This window comes from Papilio xuthus, unplaced genomic scaffold (assembly GCF_000836235.2).
Source record: "Papilio xuthus unplaced genomic scaffold, Pxut_1.1 DF828142.1, whole genome shotgun sequence".
Taxonomy (NCBI): domain Eukaryota; kingdom Metazoa; phylum Arthropoda; class Insecta; order Lepidoptera; family Papilionidae; genus Papilio; species Papilio xuthus.
Window position 1 is genome coordinate 5,747,984 of NW_013530507.1, and position 17,718 is coordinate 5,765,701.

The 17,718-nt window shown below is 34.3% G+C and overlaps 1 protein-coding gene across 9 annotated transcripts in view; it reads right to left on the reverse strand.

Annotated features, from left to right (window-relative positions):
• The window catches only part of Trpm (transient receptor potential cation channel, subfamily M), a 125,411-nt gene extending 110,592 nt beyond the window's left edge, over positions 1 to 14,819 (reverse strand). For 3 of the 9 annotated variants that reach the window (XM_013307082.1, XM_013307087.1, XM_013307081.1), the window contains exons 1-2: positions 14,362 to 14,817; positions 4,312 to 4,386 (exon numbers count right to left, since the gene is read on the reverse strand). In XM_013307082.1, the coding sequence (XP_013162536.1) occupies positions 4,312 to 4,386; positions 14,362 to 14,451 (165 nt within the window). In that variant the 5' untranslated portion in view covers positions 14,452 to 14,817. The other 6 variants (XM_013307091.1, XM_013307085.1, XM_013307083.1 and 3 more) reach the window with 5 other exon arrangements.
• Between the last annotated feature and the right edge of the window lie 2,899 nt (positions 14,820 to 17,718).

Genomic DNA, 17,718 nt, shown 5'->3' on the forward strand with positions numbered 1-17,718 from the left:
GTAAGATTAGGGGTAGACTTGAAATGCCATCTTGGCAAATAACAGCAAAGTACTTATACTAGACGCAGTTTCCTTAAGACATATTTAAGAGTAAATCATAATCTTTTATAACATTGACGTCCATAACATATCCCCGGCTGTAAAATGTTGGACTTAAGTAAACATGACCAACTGTATTGTTTGGATATTAGATAAAAACTAATAGAATTAAAAAACAAAATAAAAATGTATATATGTATTTTACATTATAAATGCGAATGTTTGTATGGATGGATGTTTCTTTGAAGATATCTTCAGAACGGCTAAACGGATTTCGATTAAATTTTGCATAGGTACATATAGTACATAATCTGAAAGAAAACACAGGCTAATTACATTTTTTTTTATTCTGACAAGACAGTGTCGCAGGTGACCACTAGTAAGTATACATTTGCTATACTTTTTAAGTGTATACTTTAGTTCACAAGTCTAGTTAAAAGTAGTATACGTTGGTAGACTTGATGAAATCACGTACGCAATGTAATTATTGTAGTAGTTCTAACTTTACGTGAGAGAAGTGTACCAGTAACGAGATAGCCGAAACCTTGTTACATTGTCAACGTTGTTAACTAAAATGGAAACGCAAAATTTAACGAGTTTTGCACATGAATGAGAAATTTCGTTTATGTGTGACTGCCGAATAGTTATATCAAAAACACAAACAAAAAACATAACTTGTGAAGATACAGATAATAAAAACGATTAAATGTTTTAAAAGTTACTAAAAGTCTCTCCTAAATTTGGGAAAATCAATCTATTTTCAATCGCGCCTTTCAAAATGTCAACTTTATTGCGCGCCATGGTATCCCGCTGAAATGCACTTCTACGGATTTTTATAGTAAAAAGTGGTAAATTAGCAAGCGGCCACTTTACGAGAATAGAAGTGACCGTTCCATAGATATCTGCAATTTCAGATACGTTGCCTACCTTTAATCGACAGAGTAAGGGACGCAAAACTTAACATATTTTGCCTAGTTTTGTTCTACATCTGTGTCATATTTCAAGGTGATCCATGCAGCCGTTGTGGAGATACCTAGTAACAAACATCCATCCATACATCCAAACATTCGCATTTATATTATTAGTATTTGTTAGATTATTTATAAACATAATTGTAATATTATAGTATTGTAAAGCAGTATATTTAAATAAAATGTAACTTTTTATCGGGGATATGTTAAATCGTGTCCATTAATGGTTTGTGTCAAATTTAATTAGCGTAGGGCACCTCACGGCCGTCACAAATGGAAGTCATAAGCCAACAGTGTTATAACTATTCGTGACTTGTAGAAAAAAAATTATATTGCCTTCAGTTACGTTTATACTTCATTAAAATAAAAATTCCACGCATTCATCATCATCATCATCATCATAGGCCTCTCCCATGGCACGCCACTGAGAACGATCCTCGGCCACTCTCATCCAGCTCTTGCCAGCTGTCCTGCGAAGATCATCGCTCCACCGAGTCTGAGGACGTCCTACCCTACGTTTGGCGACTCGTGGTTTCCACTCAAGAACTCGTCTACTCCAACGGTTATCTGTTCTTCGGGTTATATGGCCGGCCCATTGCCACTCAATTTCAACTCATTGTTTTATCAATATCGTATACTAGCAGTCGCCCGCGACTTCGTTCGCGCGGGATTCATAAAAACATAATTAGTAGGCTATGTGTTCTTTCAGACTATGTTCTTTATGTATGCTAAAATTTATCGAAATCCGTTCAGCCGTTTTGGACGTACTTTCAAACAAACATCCATCCATCCATTTAAACACTCGCTTTTTTTAATATTGGTAAAATTAGTAAGCTAGTAGTAGTAGTAATCTACAGGTCCTGGGTTCGAATCCCGACTTGTACTAATGTGTTTTTTGATTTCCGATTTACATATGACATTTATCCAAGGTTCTTACGGTGAAGGAAAACATCGTGATGCAACCTGCACATATCTGAGAAGAAATTCAAAGATATGTATGAAATCAACCAACCCGCACCAGGCCAGCGTGGTGGACTATAGCCTAGTCACCCCTAACTAAGGGTAGGCTCCGAGTCCCCCGGTGGGGACGTATAGTGAGCTGATGATGAAAATTAGTTAGAGAAATCTAGCATAAAATGAACTGAGATTTGAGGTTATATTATTATTTAGAGTTTGATTTCTTTCGCATGGTTATCTTGCTATTTATATTATATTGTGAACACTTAAAATTTTCAAATAAAAGAATTCCCATAATTGTTCAAAGAGCGACATAATACAATGTTTTTCAAACAAACATGCCGTGACCAACACAATGGACATCAACGGATCAAGGGAACACGGATCGTCATGCAACATTTCACAATGTATGGATAATGATGGATGGATGGATGATATATTATAAATGTACTGAGATGGTAACCTACTGAATATGTACAGACACGCCTTCGTCTTGTTATAATTTTGTTTTACTTTTAATTGTAGTTAATTCGTAGTAGTTTGCTTTGGAACTCCACATAAACTAAAATCGGTAAAAAATTGAGAAATAAAAAAAATTTAACACACCTTAGTTATCTCCGAAATATAGTTTTTATTAGTATGTATATTTTTTATTATCTTTTCCAGTTATATACACGAATACATACCAAATATATAATCACTTGTATCTTGACGTTGGTAAACTAAACTGCTGGAGCTATTTCGATGATGGATCTTTCTGTTCGTATTCTTACGGTGACATAGGTTAATAGAGATGTCATATGGGTAGGCTACATTTCTAATTTATAAACAAACTAGCTGTCAGCCTTGACTTTTCAGCGAAATTTAAAAAAAAAATAATTAGTAACCTATGTGCTCTTTCAGACTAAGTTCTACATCTGTGCCAGTTACATCAAGATCCGTTAAGCCGTTCCGGAGATATCTTCTAACATCCATCCATCTAAACTTGCGCATTTATAATATTAATAAGATTATTATTTCTCTTGTTCAAATTACAATTTCAATAGCAAAGTAACAGGAATATGAAAAGCAATTAAGTCGTATTAATTACGTTGGCTCGATATTAAGAAATATATGACAATTGGCTATAATTTTAGCCAACGTCAAAAACATTCGTAAATCCTAATAAAGTTAATTAACCCCTAAAACCGAATACCTGCTTCCAATACATACTAATAATCAACTTTCAATCGTATCGCTTTATGATAAAAGCGAATTTTCAACGAGATCTTTGTAAGAAATTTATTTGGTACTTAAAGGATGAATAAATTTTCTTAAAATATTTAAAAAAAAAGCTTTTATCTGTTACGTTTGTACAAAAAGGTTTTTCTTCTAAATTCCGCTATTAAAATGTTTTTAATGAAAATTAACCTTTTAACAGGATAGCACGTTTTAGGAAAATTGGTCGTCACTTGTTATATTGTGAATCTAAGAATTTTACTAAGAAATCAATCACCTCATAAAAATTATTATATTCATCACCTAGGAGTGATAGATATGTTCCGGTGCGTTCCTTTGGAGATCCCGGGACCCTCGCAGTCGCACTTGAGATTGGCCACCGAGGGGGTTTTAGTGAGTAAGAATCTCACATAACCCTGTCTTTCCCCCAAAAGGCAGGATATTTTACGAAGATCCCCCCCCCCCCGATACTAAAAAAAAGGATTGGTAGATATACCAATTTATTAAGAATTGAAGAAAACACGCTCTTATTCAAATTTAAAGCTATTCCATAAAAAAATTAAAAAAACTCGTTATACCTAGAGTCTTAAATTCTCCCTTAAATCTTGCAAATTCATTATTCGCATCAAAAATAACATAAAACGTTATAATGTGAATATGAAAAAAAATTTAGCACAAATGAATATTAAAATCACACCCAAGGCAACACGCTACTTCCCACTAAGATCTATATAACATTTAGAATTCAAAAACATTTTCTTTTAATAAACACTGATCACAAATATGGGGATAAAACATGCTTGCATTTCGTACAAACATCGATGATGGTTTTGGTATTGAAATAAAATGGAGGAAAACGCATCAAAAAAATCACACAATTTTAACATATTGTTTGATAATAAAACATGTGTCACATCACGACAAATGCGAGTCGAAAGCGTAGATATTTTGTATATAATAACTGAACTGAATGACGTCGATATGAAGTTGCCGTGTATGACACACGCTTGATTAACACACAAGGGTATTGGGAATATAAAGAATAAAAATAATCACGAATAATGATGATAGATGATGATGATGGTGATAGGAAGGATGCAGACCATGCTCAACACGAGCTACTGACTTTCTTTTTCTCATCGACAGGTATTGATAATGACAGCATCGCCAGCCCCACTTTTTTGAGACCACTTTGCACGCCCTGTTGAAAATAATCAATTTTAAATACATAAATAAACAAACTGTTATAAAAGTACAAAAATAAAAAGTTATTTTAATAGAAAGAAATAAACGAGATTCATACGTTGAAGGAAAACATCGTGATGCAACCTGCACATATCTGGGAAGAAATTCAAAGATATGTGTGAAGTCAACCAACCAGCACTTGGCCAGCGTGGTTGACTATGGCCTAGTCACCCTTAACTTAGGGTAGGCTCCGAGCTGATGATGATGAAATAAATATCGATAGTTAGATAAAAATAATAATTTATCAATTATTTATTCAAAAGGAGGCAATACAGAACCACGGCTTGATACGGAGTTACATGACTCAGAGTTTGCAGTAAACTATACTTAGTCAATATGCCGATCAGAGGGCCCATAAATGTCGAATCCCGAAGATAACCAGAGGCAGACGCCCTATTATGTTCGTCATTAAATGGAACTTTACACCATTGTTTGACTTTGATCATTAAGACAGAAATACCCAGAGACATAATAAATTATCTATGATAAAGCTCTACCTTACTCTATGAAGTGAATACAATTTATGGTTTAACTTTAGTCCGATGAGAGGGGCGCTATTATCGTAGTAATTTCAGTAAATATGTAAAACCTACTATATTATATAATAGACACAGCCTTAAAAGGAATTAGTGACACTTTTTTATATTTATTTACAGGACTTCATGACACTAAATTTATTTTATTTATACCCATCGGATCATAATGTTTGTTAATCTATACTTAGGCTAGCTTAGCTAATATAAGCTGTAGAGTTAAAAAACTTAATTAGTATCCTATGTGTTCTTCCAGGCTATGTTCTACTATGTCAAATTTCATCGATATTCATGGTATCGTTCTGGAGATACCTACTAACAAAAATCCATCCATCCAAAATAAAGCGGGCTCTACGGCTACGGCTTTAACATTGGTAGAGCCCGCTTTAACATCTTCGCACGAATTGGCCCGGTTCGCCCGGTGAAATACCACGACCACACAGAAGACAGGCGTGAAGTGAAAATGGACTACCCATACTTATAAGAAAAGGATGGGAAGTGTAAATGGACTTTCCGGATGAGAGGATACATGGGAAGGGAAGATATTTTTTTTCTGTGCATCCTCTCCTCCGTCGATTAAAGGTAGGCAACGCATATGCAATTGCGTATGTCTATGGGCAACGGTCACTTCGCTATTTCAGCGTTTTCAGGTGGCCGATCGCTCGTTTGCCAGCTTATGATACGAAAAAAGAAACATACATGCGCATTTACAATATTGGTGATATATAGGTATTGTTCGTCATAGTGGTACCGCGTTGTTATAGATATACTACGTGGAATGGAGATATAGTATCGTGGCCACCCACGGCAGCATAAACAGCGCGTGCTGCGCCCACCTGTCCCTACACACCTGTATAAACTTATATAGGGTTGTCACTCATAATAATTCTTTAAAAATCGACATAACCATTAAATGAGTGACTTCCACACTAAAGAAATAAACGACATAATTTAGAGGGAGTCAAGAAGGTGGAAGGTCAAAATGCGCTTGCCTCCCTCCATTCGAGAAATACGACCTGAGGGTTTGACCATGTGTGATGGTGGGCTTAGATGTAATACTTTAAAATAATAAAATCATTAGATGTTTGAATTACCATATTAACTTTACAGTAGCACTGTTACACAAAATCATATTTTAAGACGCAATAATCTTTACAACAAAGTATTTTTATAACGTTAATAAAACACAAAAGAGCAAGCTATTCATGAGATAGAGAGACAGTAGTAAGCCTATTCAAAAAACAAACTTTAAGATTAGTAAAAGTGCTGAAAATTAATCTTATAATTGTAACGTTTAAATCATTATATTCAATCTAATAATATAATTATTATGGTGAAAATGTTAATAGTATAAAATCTGTCTAAAATGTTTAGAGATATTTTCATCGCAGCCCTAACTTTTGGTCGCATACATTCGGATTGTTTTTCAAAGCAGCTCACCGACTGCATGTTTCAAAACATTTTTAATTGACATTTGAAATAGAACAAAAGATTGTCAACGTATTAATTCATAATATGTGTCAGAAAATCAATAGACGAAAGTTATTGTCAGCTCTAAATATGATTGACGCTCATTATAGAATCGCTATGAAGCGAACGCACTTTGTCTAACCTCGAAGGCCGTGATAATAGCGTTATTATAGTATAAAAAACTTATTTGGTCCGGTAAGCAAAAGTGCAACTAAAGTACAATATCAAATAATAACACCTAAATCACAAAAAGTGTCAAACTTTGATGGACTATAGCCGTGTCATGTCTTGGAAGTCGTTTTCTATGCCTTTCTATATATTTAATATATTTTGAGGCAGAACTAACCGAGATAAAAGTACTCTTACCTGGCCAGACTATTGTCAAACTATTGATACTATCTGTTTGTAAATAAAAGGCATTAATTTTTAATACCAGATATATATTTTTATTAAATATCAGCCGATTTTTAATAATTTTTGTACCATTCCAACTAAGCTCTAACCTTGTGATAGGACATGGTTTACAATAGTCGAATAACGGTATTCGAACCCTCAACCATATGATTTAAAATCCGTACCTTTAACCATTAGGCTATTACTGATGCTAATTTAAGTATTACAGCATTTGTCAAGGTCAAAACTTCCCCAAGAGTAGTGATAGCGTGCGGACACGTACCCATGTCGTGCGGTATCGCATTGCGATGGAGTTTTAACAATAATTCATTTAAAATTATACCTAGAAGAAATTCATTTAGAATTAATACCACAATTTAATATTAATATAATACTATCACGATATTATGTAGGTTATCTTACTAATACGAAAGTTTAGATGGATGGATGTTTGCTTGAAGGTATTTCCAGAACAACTAAACGGATCTTGATGAAATTTGGCATATATTACAACATAGTTTAGAAGAAGACATAGGCTACTAATTATGTTTTTATTTTTATTTTCGTGCGGACGAAATCGCGGGCGACAGCTAGTCTTTATACAATTTAGGATCAATTTGCTTTCAAATTATAGGAAACATCGAATTAGTAAGTATTACTTTCTTTAGATTATTTCATTTGTGCGACAATTTACACTTATCAAGGTTTTCACTGCCGACACACTTACATTTGAATAAGGCTAGTGTTGCGCCGATACACCGGCACAGTGTCGGATTTTCTTCGTAACAGTACTAAGATATTTATAACGAGTAAAACAAAGACTTATACAATGAATATGTCAGTATTTAAAGGAAAGACAAAAGTTAAATGAGGTAAAGAGGATTGCAACTCTGTCAACTCACAAAAGAAACGCAGGCTAATGCTTGACGGTTTATCACGAATGGTTTCGATATGTGTTTTTGTAAAGTCATCGACAAAATGATTTAAAATTCGTATGAGATTTCTCGTTCTACTTTACACCTGATAAGCGCGATGTTTAAATTTAATATAATTTTTTTTTAAAAATCTTTCTCACAAATTTTCGTACTAGACCCTCTACGCATTATATTAGTCTCATGTACGGACTGCAAAATGATCCATTTTATGCAAACTTAACGCAGTTTGAGAACGTTAATTTATCAAAAGGCATATGAATAATTAATAATATTAATAGTCGAATTAATATTAAAATATATTTAGCAATATTACTTAATGGATGGCGTCCAATCAACTGGAATGATTAATTAATCGGCAACACCTGACCGGGATATCTGGCTATGATTTAAGACTTAGCTTTAGCCTCTATATATATCTAATATTTGCGTATCGCCGCAATCAACCTCCGCTGTTTAGGAATTGATTTGGAATATGAAGAAATTTATCATATTCATTGTCGCCAACATAAAGGTAGTACAGGATCGATCATCGTGGCGATCTTTGGGAAGGCCTTTGCCCAGCAGTGGACGTCATATTGCCGAAGTGTGTGTGTGAGAGAGAGAGATAGAAGGAGAGAGAGAGAGAGAGAGAAGGAGAGAGAGAGAGGAGAGAGAGAGAAGGAGAGAGAGAGAAAGTAATATTATCTAAGTACTTTTAAGTTTCATGATGTTTTTCCATTTTTAAATCAATTTTCAGACTTATAAGTTCGTCGGGGTATTTGTTCATTTTCCCAGGTCGTTTTATAATGATATAGCCTATGTGTTTCCAGATTATGTTCCGCATGTATGCTTAATTTCAGCGTTAAGTCGTACTGGAGATACCTTTAACTAATATCCATCCATGCATCCAAACATTCACATTTACAATATAAGTAAGAGTAAAATTTGTAGGCTAAATCGTAAAATAGTTCAATACGATTAAGACACGATGTTAACGCTCTCTCTTGTATTCCCCCTCTTAAAAGACAATCTTGTTAATATAGCAAAAACATCAGAATAACTACGACCTCGGTAAGAAAGCGTCGCATGAGAGAAAATAATTTCACTGGTTGTTTAGAGGCAGCCGAGTGGTGATGGCGGGCCACGCTCAATTACTCTCAAACAGCGAAAGATTATGGCCGAGGCACGTGTCAAAGTTAAACATTGCATTTGAAACTGTATTCATCAAACAATAGAGTACAAAGTGCAATGCCCCGAGGCAACTCTTTGCTTCACCGTGAATCTCACAGTTAACAACTAATGGACAAAAGACTCTGATTAAATACATTTCAGATTTCGTTGTGATGTTGATAAATAAATCTATTTCACAAAGAGGTATTATAGATAAAAAAATGTTCCTTATCATTTTTAATTTTTAAATTAAAAACTTGTGCCAATATTATAAAAAAATAGTTTTCGTTCGCGACTCTGATCGCGCGGAATTAAAAAAAAACTTAATTAGAAGCCTATGTATTCTTTCAGACTATGTTCTACATCCATGTCAAATTCCATCGAGATCCGTTTAGCCGTTCTGTAGATACCTTCAAGCAAACATCCATCCATCATTCGCATTTATAATATTAGTAAGACAGTAATGAGATGTATGTGATATTTGCCTTTAATTATGCATTGTTCAGTTTTATTAAATGTCGAAAATAAAAACACGACCGTATGGCCATCAATTCAAGGTAACCCTAATGTACAACATTTAATAGTTGTTGCCCTTCAAATAAAAATACCACAAACAATTCATAAATCATCATCACTACAAAGAATTTTCCATATACATCATCATCAACCTTCCCTTATCTTTACGAAGGGTCGGCACAGTATCTACTCCATACATCTCTATCAGCCGTCATATCTGAATCTACTCTGTTACACATATCCTCTTTCACACAATCCATCCATACTTTCTTTGGTCTTACCCTTGTAGCCATCCACATTAGTTTTTTAAAGAATTTTCCTAACACAAACGTCTAAAATACCGTAATATTGCGCCTAAAATGCTCGCCTAAATACCTTTGATCGTAGAAATCGCTTCAAGTACATATAAATCTCATAAAAACTAGTTAAAAGTTTCCAAGTTCAAGGGAATTGCTTTTATCTTTACTTTTAGACCAACACTGTAAGGAAAGTTTTAATTTAGTTTCAATTCCTTTATCACACAAATTGAATGTTTTTATGTATAATAACAATATCTTAATTGTTCAACCAATTATTACTTAATTTGCTTACGAAAAACATTTAACGTCGAATTTAAAGATCGTTCGTTATTTCTCTGAGCCACCGACGCTGTCATATCATATCCAATTTCACTACTCTGATATTATCAGGATTAAAGTAACTCGCTATTTCATTCCAAGATTCGAAATTCCGATGTATTTTCGATATCATACGTATTATATTTCGCTAAGCTACGAGAAATGAGACGCGAGTTATTTAAATGATAAGACTGGTCTCTTTGGACTGGTATTTGATTCCCGTTTTGTACAGCGTACTATGTATTATATATTTAATTTATGCCTAAATGGTCTAAAATTTCTGGAATTCATTTTGAAACATCCGTACAGGGCCAGCATAGTTGACAAAGGTAACCCCATAACTTAGGCTCTTTTAGGGCCTAATTGGGAACATATTAGGTAATGACAACTAATACAAGCGCGTCGGCAACAAACGCGATTTATTGCAGACCGTCAAAAAAAGAAAGTTGCATATTTGGGCCATGTCTTGCGACACGAAAAATGTAAACTTCTTCAACTCATAATGATGGGAAAAATCGCAGGCAGAAGACGAGTTGGAAGGAGAAGAAAGTCGTGACTGAGAAACATCCAAAACATCAGGACCAATATTGCCAGCGTTGAACAACTTTTTCTCTTGGCACAGGACAGGAAAAGGTTCGCTGAGCTGACGGCCAACCTCCAGTAATGGAGAGGCATTAGAAGATGAAGAACTAACACAATATCCAGGTAATAAGAATTTATTTTTAAACTGAAACGTTATAAAAATTATTAGCAGTATTTTGTTTAAAGGTACGCGTCCAGTGGCTCACGACGGACGCACCGCACGTACGGATTAAACGTATTTGCTATATCTTGATGCGATGCGGATGAACGCAGCGCTATGTAAAATCATACAAAACACACAAAAATCCGTCGCGGGTCGTGCGGTGCGTACGGCGAGGACCAATAAATGTATCTTTAAAAAGACTTATTCTGTTGGTATAAAAACCTGTCGCTCAAACAATAACGTGATGCCATCAATTAACGTCATGATAACGGAAACAACGAGGTGAGGGACGCTATATCTTGCTTTGTTGCCTTGTAAAAGTTTGACTTTTTACGAGACATTTTCTACGTAAATATATTAGATTTTTGTCATCCTTGACAACCCTAACATAATATAGAAGGCTTTTGCTTGCTTTGAAATATTACTTGAAATTATTTTGTTTTATATTTGTCGTTATTTAACTTTTAATAATTCTGAATGTTTGGTACTAGGTATCTGCAGAACGGCTGCATGGATTTAGATGAAATTTGGTATACGTAGAACACTGTTCGGAAATACACATAGGCAAATAATTAAGTTTCTTTAATACTTCGCGGATACTCTCCAGAGATAACTATTTCTAAATAAGTATTTACATATAAAATTAATAAGCATATCTGAAAATTAATTTTTTTTTTTAATTGCAACTTTAATTTAATAAAATTAAATAATTAATTATTTTCGTAACACCATCATAAGCTTCTGAATTCTCTTTATATGAAAATACCAAAATACCATGTGGTCTTGGTTAGCCGTAAAACTCTCCAAAGACTGGTACATTACAGACCCTTAACATAACGGCACTAAAGCTCTTGTGTCTTTTCCAAACAATACCATAACTATAACAATTCTATTAATACCACAGACTAAAATAATTTAACATATCCCAAAAAGTCCTTAGTTACGGTCAGTATAAGCAGAAACACATTTACACTATATCCTAATTACATTTAATATACTTCTAATAATATCCTTATCACTAAAATCTTAAGGTCTATATTCCATTGGCTACAAACAAAACTCAATGGCAACTGACCCTTGTATTTACTGCCGACAATAAGAAGCAGATTTATTACTTAGAGAGAAATAGTTTATTCAACAATTCGATGACCCAGTAGCCTTTAGTTATGTTATTTTCTTTTCAGTATGATAAATAAAACATATCTTTTTAGACTAGAAAACTATAACTTATAAGTAATAAAACAAATATTAATAATATTTTTTTTGTAAACGACACGACGCCACCTGGAGTATTTTGTACACAACTATAGCGGTTGCAAAGCTAATTGAGAGGGTTATCTTTTTAATAGTTTGTATTTCATGTTAGGCGAACTTGTGATGTAAGTAAAATGTTGTTAGAGTTATCATTATTGCAGCTTAATGAAATTATACCCACGAATGAAGTGTGTACTGTCTCAAATATAAATAATTAACTAAACAGTGGTAGAGCCCGCTTTAACATCTTCGCACGAATCGGCCGGGCTCGCCCGGTGAAATGCCACAACCACACAGAAGACAGGCGTCAAGTGGAAGCTATTCCGAGTTTCGTCTGATGAGTGTGCGTCCCGGAGGCCAAAATTAGTCCTCTTTCCCTTCCCACCCTTTTTCTTATAAGGAAAGGATGGGAAGTGGAAGTGGGCTTTCCGGATGAGGGGATGCATGGAAAGGGAAAATATTTTCTTTCTGTGCATCCTCTCCTCTGTCGATTAAAGGTAGGCAACTCATATGCAATTGCGTATGTCTATGGGCAACGGTCACTTCGCTATTTCAGCGATTTCAGGTGGCCGTTCGCTCGTTTGACACCTTATGATATAAAAAAAAATAATTAAAAAGTGCCAAATGTGTGTATAGAAATTCTACTTCAAAAACTGTTTTAAATTGTTACAATCCATACACTTTGGTTAAGCTGGAACTTTTGTTCAAAAACTGAAACGTAGCATTGCATTCGCCAGTTAATTTTAACTCAGATCGATTTTTCATTGAATTCATATTCACCAAACTTGTTTCATCGATTCCAAATACGATATTTCGATACGTAGGGTTTATCACGAATATTTACGATATGCGTTTTCGTAACGTCAACTACAAAATATATAATTTATATGAGTGATATCTTTGTACTTTTCGTCCACTGTACAAATCTAATACTTTATCGATAACGTTACGAATATTTTCACGCAAAATATTATGCTAAGCCCTTTGAGCCTATTGTGGTGTGTTTTTTGTGACTGTATGGTCACTGTTTGCCTTGAAGAGGCATTTACAGATTCACCAGGCTTGAGGTGGCCGAGCGCAGATGGTTAGCCTGAACCTCGTTTGTCTGAACCACCTTTTGAGGTGTGGTGTGTTTTAAACAATAAGAATACCTCGTTTTCATACAGATGTTTCGATTGTCAAACCATTTATTTTAAAGTTATACGTATGTTGTAACACATAATAGATTATTTTTATGTTATGTTCACGGCATGTTACAGCTACATTTAGTTTAATGCGCATTACACGTGTCTAGTTTATACATAATATACATATTACATATACATAGAAGACATTTATATGCTTACATCAAGACGGCGTCAATTGATCTATTATGTAAGTCTCGTTTAATTAAAATATCTATCATATATCTGCATGACTGAATGGTAATGAGAATTCAGCTTACGATGGAAGCTAACATTTTGTACAGTACTGCTAAAGCTTGCTGTACACGTACTAGCTTCAAGTTCAAACAGTCGGGATGCTTTAAGCAGTTTAATTTTTTTACGACAGCGAATTTGGGTCCGTGTACGGCAAACGTCGACTACTGTCTATTTAAGAAATCTGTGTATATTAGCTTTTAGATTGCTTGAACGTGCGTTTTATTTAAGGAATCATTATAAAAATTGGTTAGAGTAATGTAACGTATTATGGCCTTTACTTGTTTTTTTTTAAATTCTATTTTATTTTTAGGTTATTAATAACCTTAATAATTGTTGCTTGCCAATTGCCATTTTTGTTAAAACGAATTCTGTCATCTTTTTTGTACACTTTCCTTCTCAAGATAACCGGTTTAATTAAACTTGTTGATATTTTTATTTAAAAATGAAATACACATACAGTTTTAGGCATTTAAATGAGGAAGTTTAATGAATTATTGTAACATATTTGTAGCATCAACTACCTCGTTCTTTTCAAGTACAATTGTAGAAGGCAAGAGAAAACTAATTAGTACATACTTCACAGTTTACCGTAACAAAAATGTAATGCGTTCGAATTAACTGCTTGGCTCGGTAGCAACGTCAAAACAACGTAATATCCGTATAATACGCATGCTTAAATTCACTGAAATGCATCAAAATACATGCGCACACATACTCATATCACTAACGTCAATATATTAATAAATTTATAACCAATGCTGTTCATTTTAACCGTCAATTATAACCAATAATAGCTTTACGTGCTGTTAACCTCTGCAGCAAAGGGAAAGATAACCTATACAGTTTACGCTATACATATTAAATTCATACACAAACCAACTTTAAAATCATTACTTACCGTTTTAACTTCATTGTTATTAGATTTAGCCGTCGACATCGCTTTTATCATCCTGCTAGAGTTATCCAAAAGGCACTTTTGGATACTCATATTTGCTTTTTTTTAACACAATGCACTATAAAATTCACATCATTGGCACTCAAACACGTCACGTTGAACGAAACACGTTATTAATGAGCCATTTGAATTTGTAAAGATAGAAATAAAATCACATTTTATTTGCAACTTTGCAAAAACTCGCGTCTTGTTAGGTTATATCCATTGAATTGACGTAAGAAAGTTTTGTTCGGAAGGGACGTAGTTACGTCCACACACGGCCACGCGGGGAGCCCGACTACTAGCATAACGACAGCTGACGCCGGCGCCCCCTGCCGCAGCGATGAACAAAGAGCTCGCAGACCCTGCCTGCAACCACACCTTGCCAGGATCATAAAGAAGCCATGAACTGCCGCAAAGGGCGCTCATCTCAACATTACGATTCGCTAAAGACACTGCGGCAGATTACTGCCTGATATGCATGTATTCTGTACGTAAGTTGTTTTTAATAAACTTTTTAACAAAAATACTTAGCGTGTGTAATAAAACCAATGATTTAAAAACATATAACAATACTAAGACCAAGTTTTAAAATGTAATTTAAACGTACAAGTACATATTCATTTCTACAAATATTTCATCACACCAATTTCATCGTCTATTTGAATTCAATCAAGCCCTAATGAGTGCATTGACCTTTAGACGGTCCAATACACATTTGAAGACGCTCTACATCAATGTAAGACATTCAAATAATGGTTACAATGCTTAAAATATAACATAGGCCGACAACAATCTTAATTTTAGTCATGGAATTACGATTAATGTTTCTGTAAAGTGAGAAAAAAAAAGAATAAGTCGCTTATGAACAGACTCATAAAATATTTGCAATTTTTCGTTTACTAATTTTTTGCATAAAAAGTATCTCAGTTTAGAAGTCAATTGACTATCCATAGAGACATTACAATAATTGGAGATGAAACAGAATTTGAGTAATCATTTCTTTTTAAATTAACAGCAATTTGAAAATTCTTCCAGCGCTCACAATTTGACCTAGTTAAATTCATTAAAGCCATTTCACTTGCCATTTAACTGGATAGCAAAAATTAAACTAACATTTCGTTCGTTCTCATTCAAAACTGACATCAATAGAAAATTGTGTTTGCTTTATAATTAAAAAATTGACAGTTATTTTTTTTTGTTCTAACCGCTATTGTTTTTTTATTGAAATTGAACTCGTAAAGGCATACGGATGTTCATGATATTACTGTCGCCAGCGACTTCGTCCGCGCGGAATTAAAAACTTAATTAGTAGTAACCTATGTGTTCTTTTGGCTATGTTTTACATCTATGCCAAATTTCATCGATATGCATGCAGCCGTTCTGGAGATACCTTCTTACAAACATCCAATCATTCACATTTATAATATAATTATAACTAGTTGCCGCCCGCAACTCTGTCCGCGCGCAGTTAAAAAGAAACTTTAGTAGCCTATCTGTTCTTCCAAGCTATGTTCTACATGTATGCCAAATTTCAGTAAGATCATACCTTATTACTACGATCCATACATCTATCCAATCATTCGTATTTATAATATTAGTAAGATTCTACATTTAGATTAGATAATAAGTACTATTTAGGATTATTAGGATTATTTATACTAGTAGGAGAGCGTCGGTGGCTCAGTGGTCAAGCACTTGACTTGCAATCTGCAGGTCCTGGGTTCGAATCCCGCCATGTACCAATGTGTTTTTCCATTTCCGATTTACATATGTACATTTGTCCGACGTTGTTACGGTGAAGGAAAACATCTTGGTGCAACCTGCACATATCTGAGAAGAAATTCAAAAATATGTGTGAAGTCAACCAACCCGCACTTGGCCAGTGTGGTTGACTATGGCCTAATCACCCTTAACTTAGGGTAGGTCTACCCCACTATACGTGGACCCCCACTATAGGTGGGTAGTATAGGGGGACGTATAGTGAGCTGATGATGATGACTAATTATTAAAAAAAAGACCTAAAAGCTTACTCATAATCCTACTTGACATCTTAATATCTTCAATTTCATCGTCTCTCGAAAATTCCTCGCAAACTTCACAGAATATTGTCTCTCGGGATATTTGTAAGAATTAGAATTTCAAGAATAGAGATATTTCCTTCTTAAGAAAGCTTCGTACTTCCATTTCCCCAGAGAGAGTGACTGTTCAAAGTTATTTTAGTTTAGTTTAGTTCTAACAGTGGTAGAGCCCGTTTTAACATCTTCGCACGAAGTTTCAAATTTTCTATCTGACGATAAGATAAAAATATTTACTAATCGTATCGGAAGTTGCAACATCTTTTATCTTTTAGTTAAACAAATATCCTGTTTTTAAAGAAATCAAGTTTAATATATTTTATTTTATACTTATTAAAATAATAACAAAAAATGTTAAGAAAATTAAAACAATATTAATGTAAATTTTTGTTGATTGGTCCGAACGGAATAGAAAAAACAATTAGTAGTCTATGTTTTGCCAAACAGCGAGATCCATGCAGCCGTTCTGGATGGATATACTTTGTAACAAATATCCATGTATCCATCCATTCATGCATCCAAACAGTTGCATTTATAATATTAGTACGAAGTAAGATAACAAGCTAAGTATATAAAAAAACAATAAACAAGTACTAAGTACTTTATTTGGATTAAACAAAGTCTGAGCCTATAAGTAACGACGTGCTTCAAGACGCCTCACTTAGATTTACTTAACGAAGCGTCAAGTTAATTAAGTTAATCTTGATGTGGTATTATTAAGATTTATGCAAATAATCTTACTAATATTATAAATGCGAATGTTTAGATGGATGGATGTTTGTTTGAACGTATCTCCAGAACGGCTAAACGGATCTCGATGGAATTTGACATACGTATAGAACATAGTCTAGAAGAACACATCATCATCATCATCAGCTCACTATTCGTCCCCACCGAGGGGCTCGGAGCCTACCCTAAGTTAAGGGTGATTAGGCCATAGTCAACCACGCTGGCCAAGTGCGGGTTGGTTAACTTCACACATATCTTTGAATTTCTTCTCAGATATGAAGAAGAACACATAGGCTACTAATTACGTTTTTTTTTTAATTTCTCGCGGATAGAATCCTGGCGGCAACTAGTAGCTCTATGAATATCGGAAAATAATAAACATCTCTCAAATATATTTACTACCTTCATGTTTTTAATACTTGTTGGGAACACTTCTAAGTTGACAATAATATTGTAGGTAAGTTAACACTTTAATTGCCACAGATTCGAGATAATTTAATACACATACATAGTT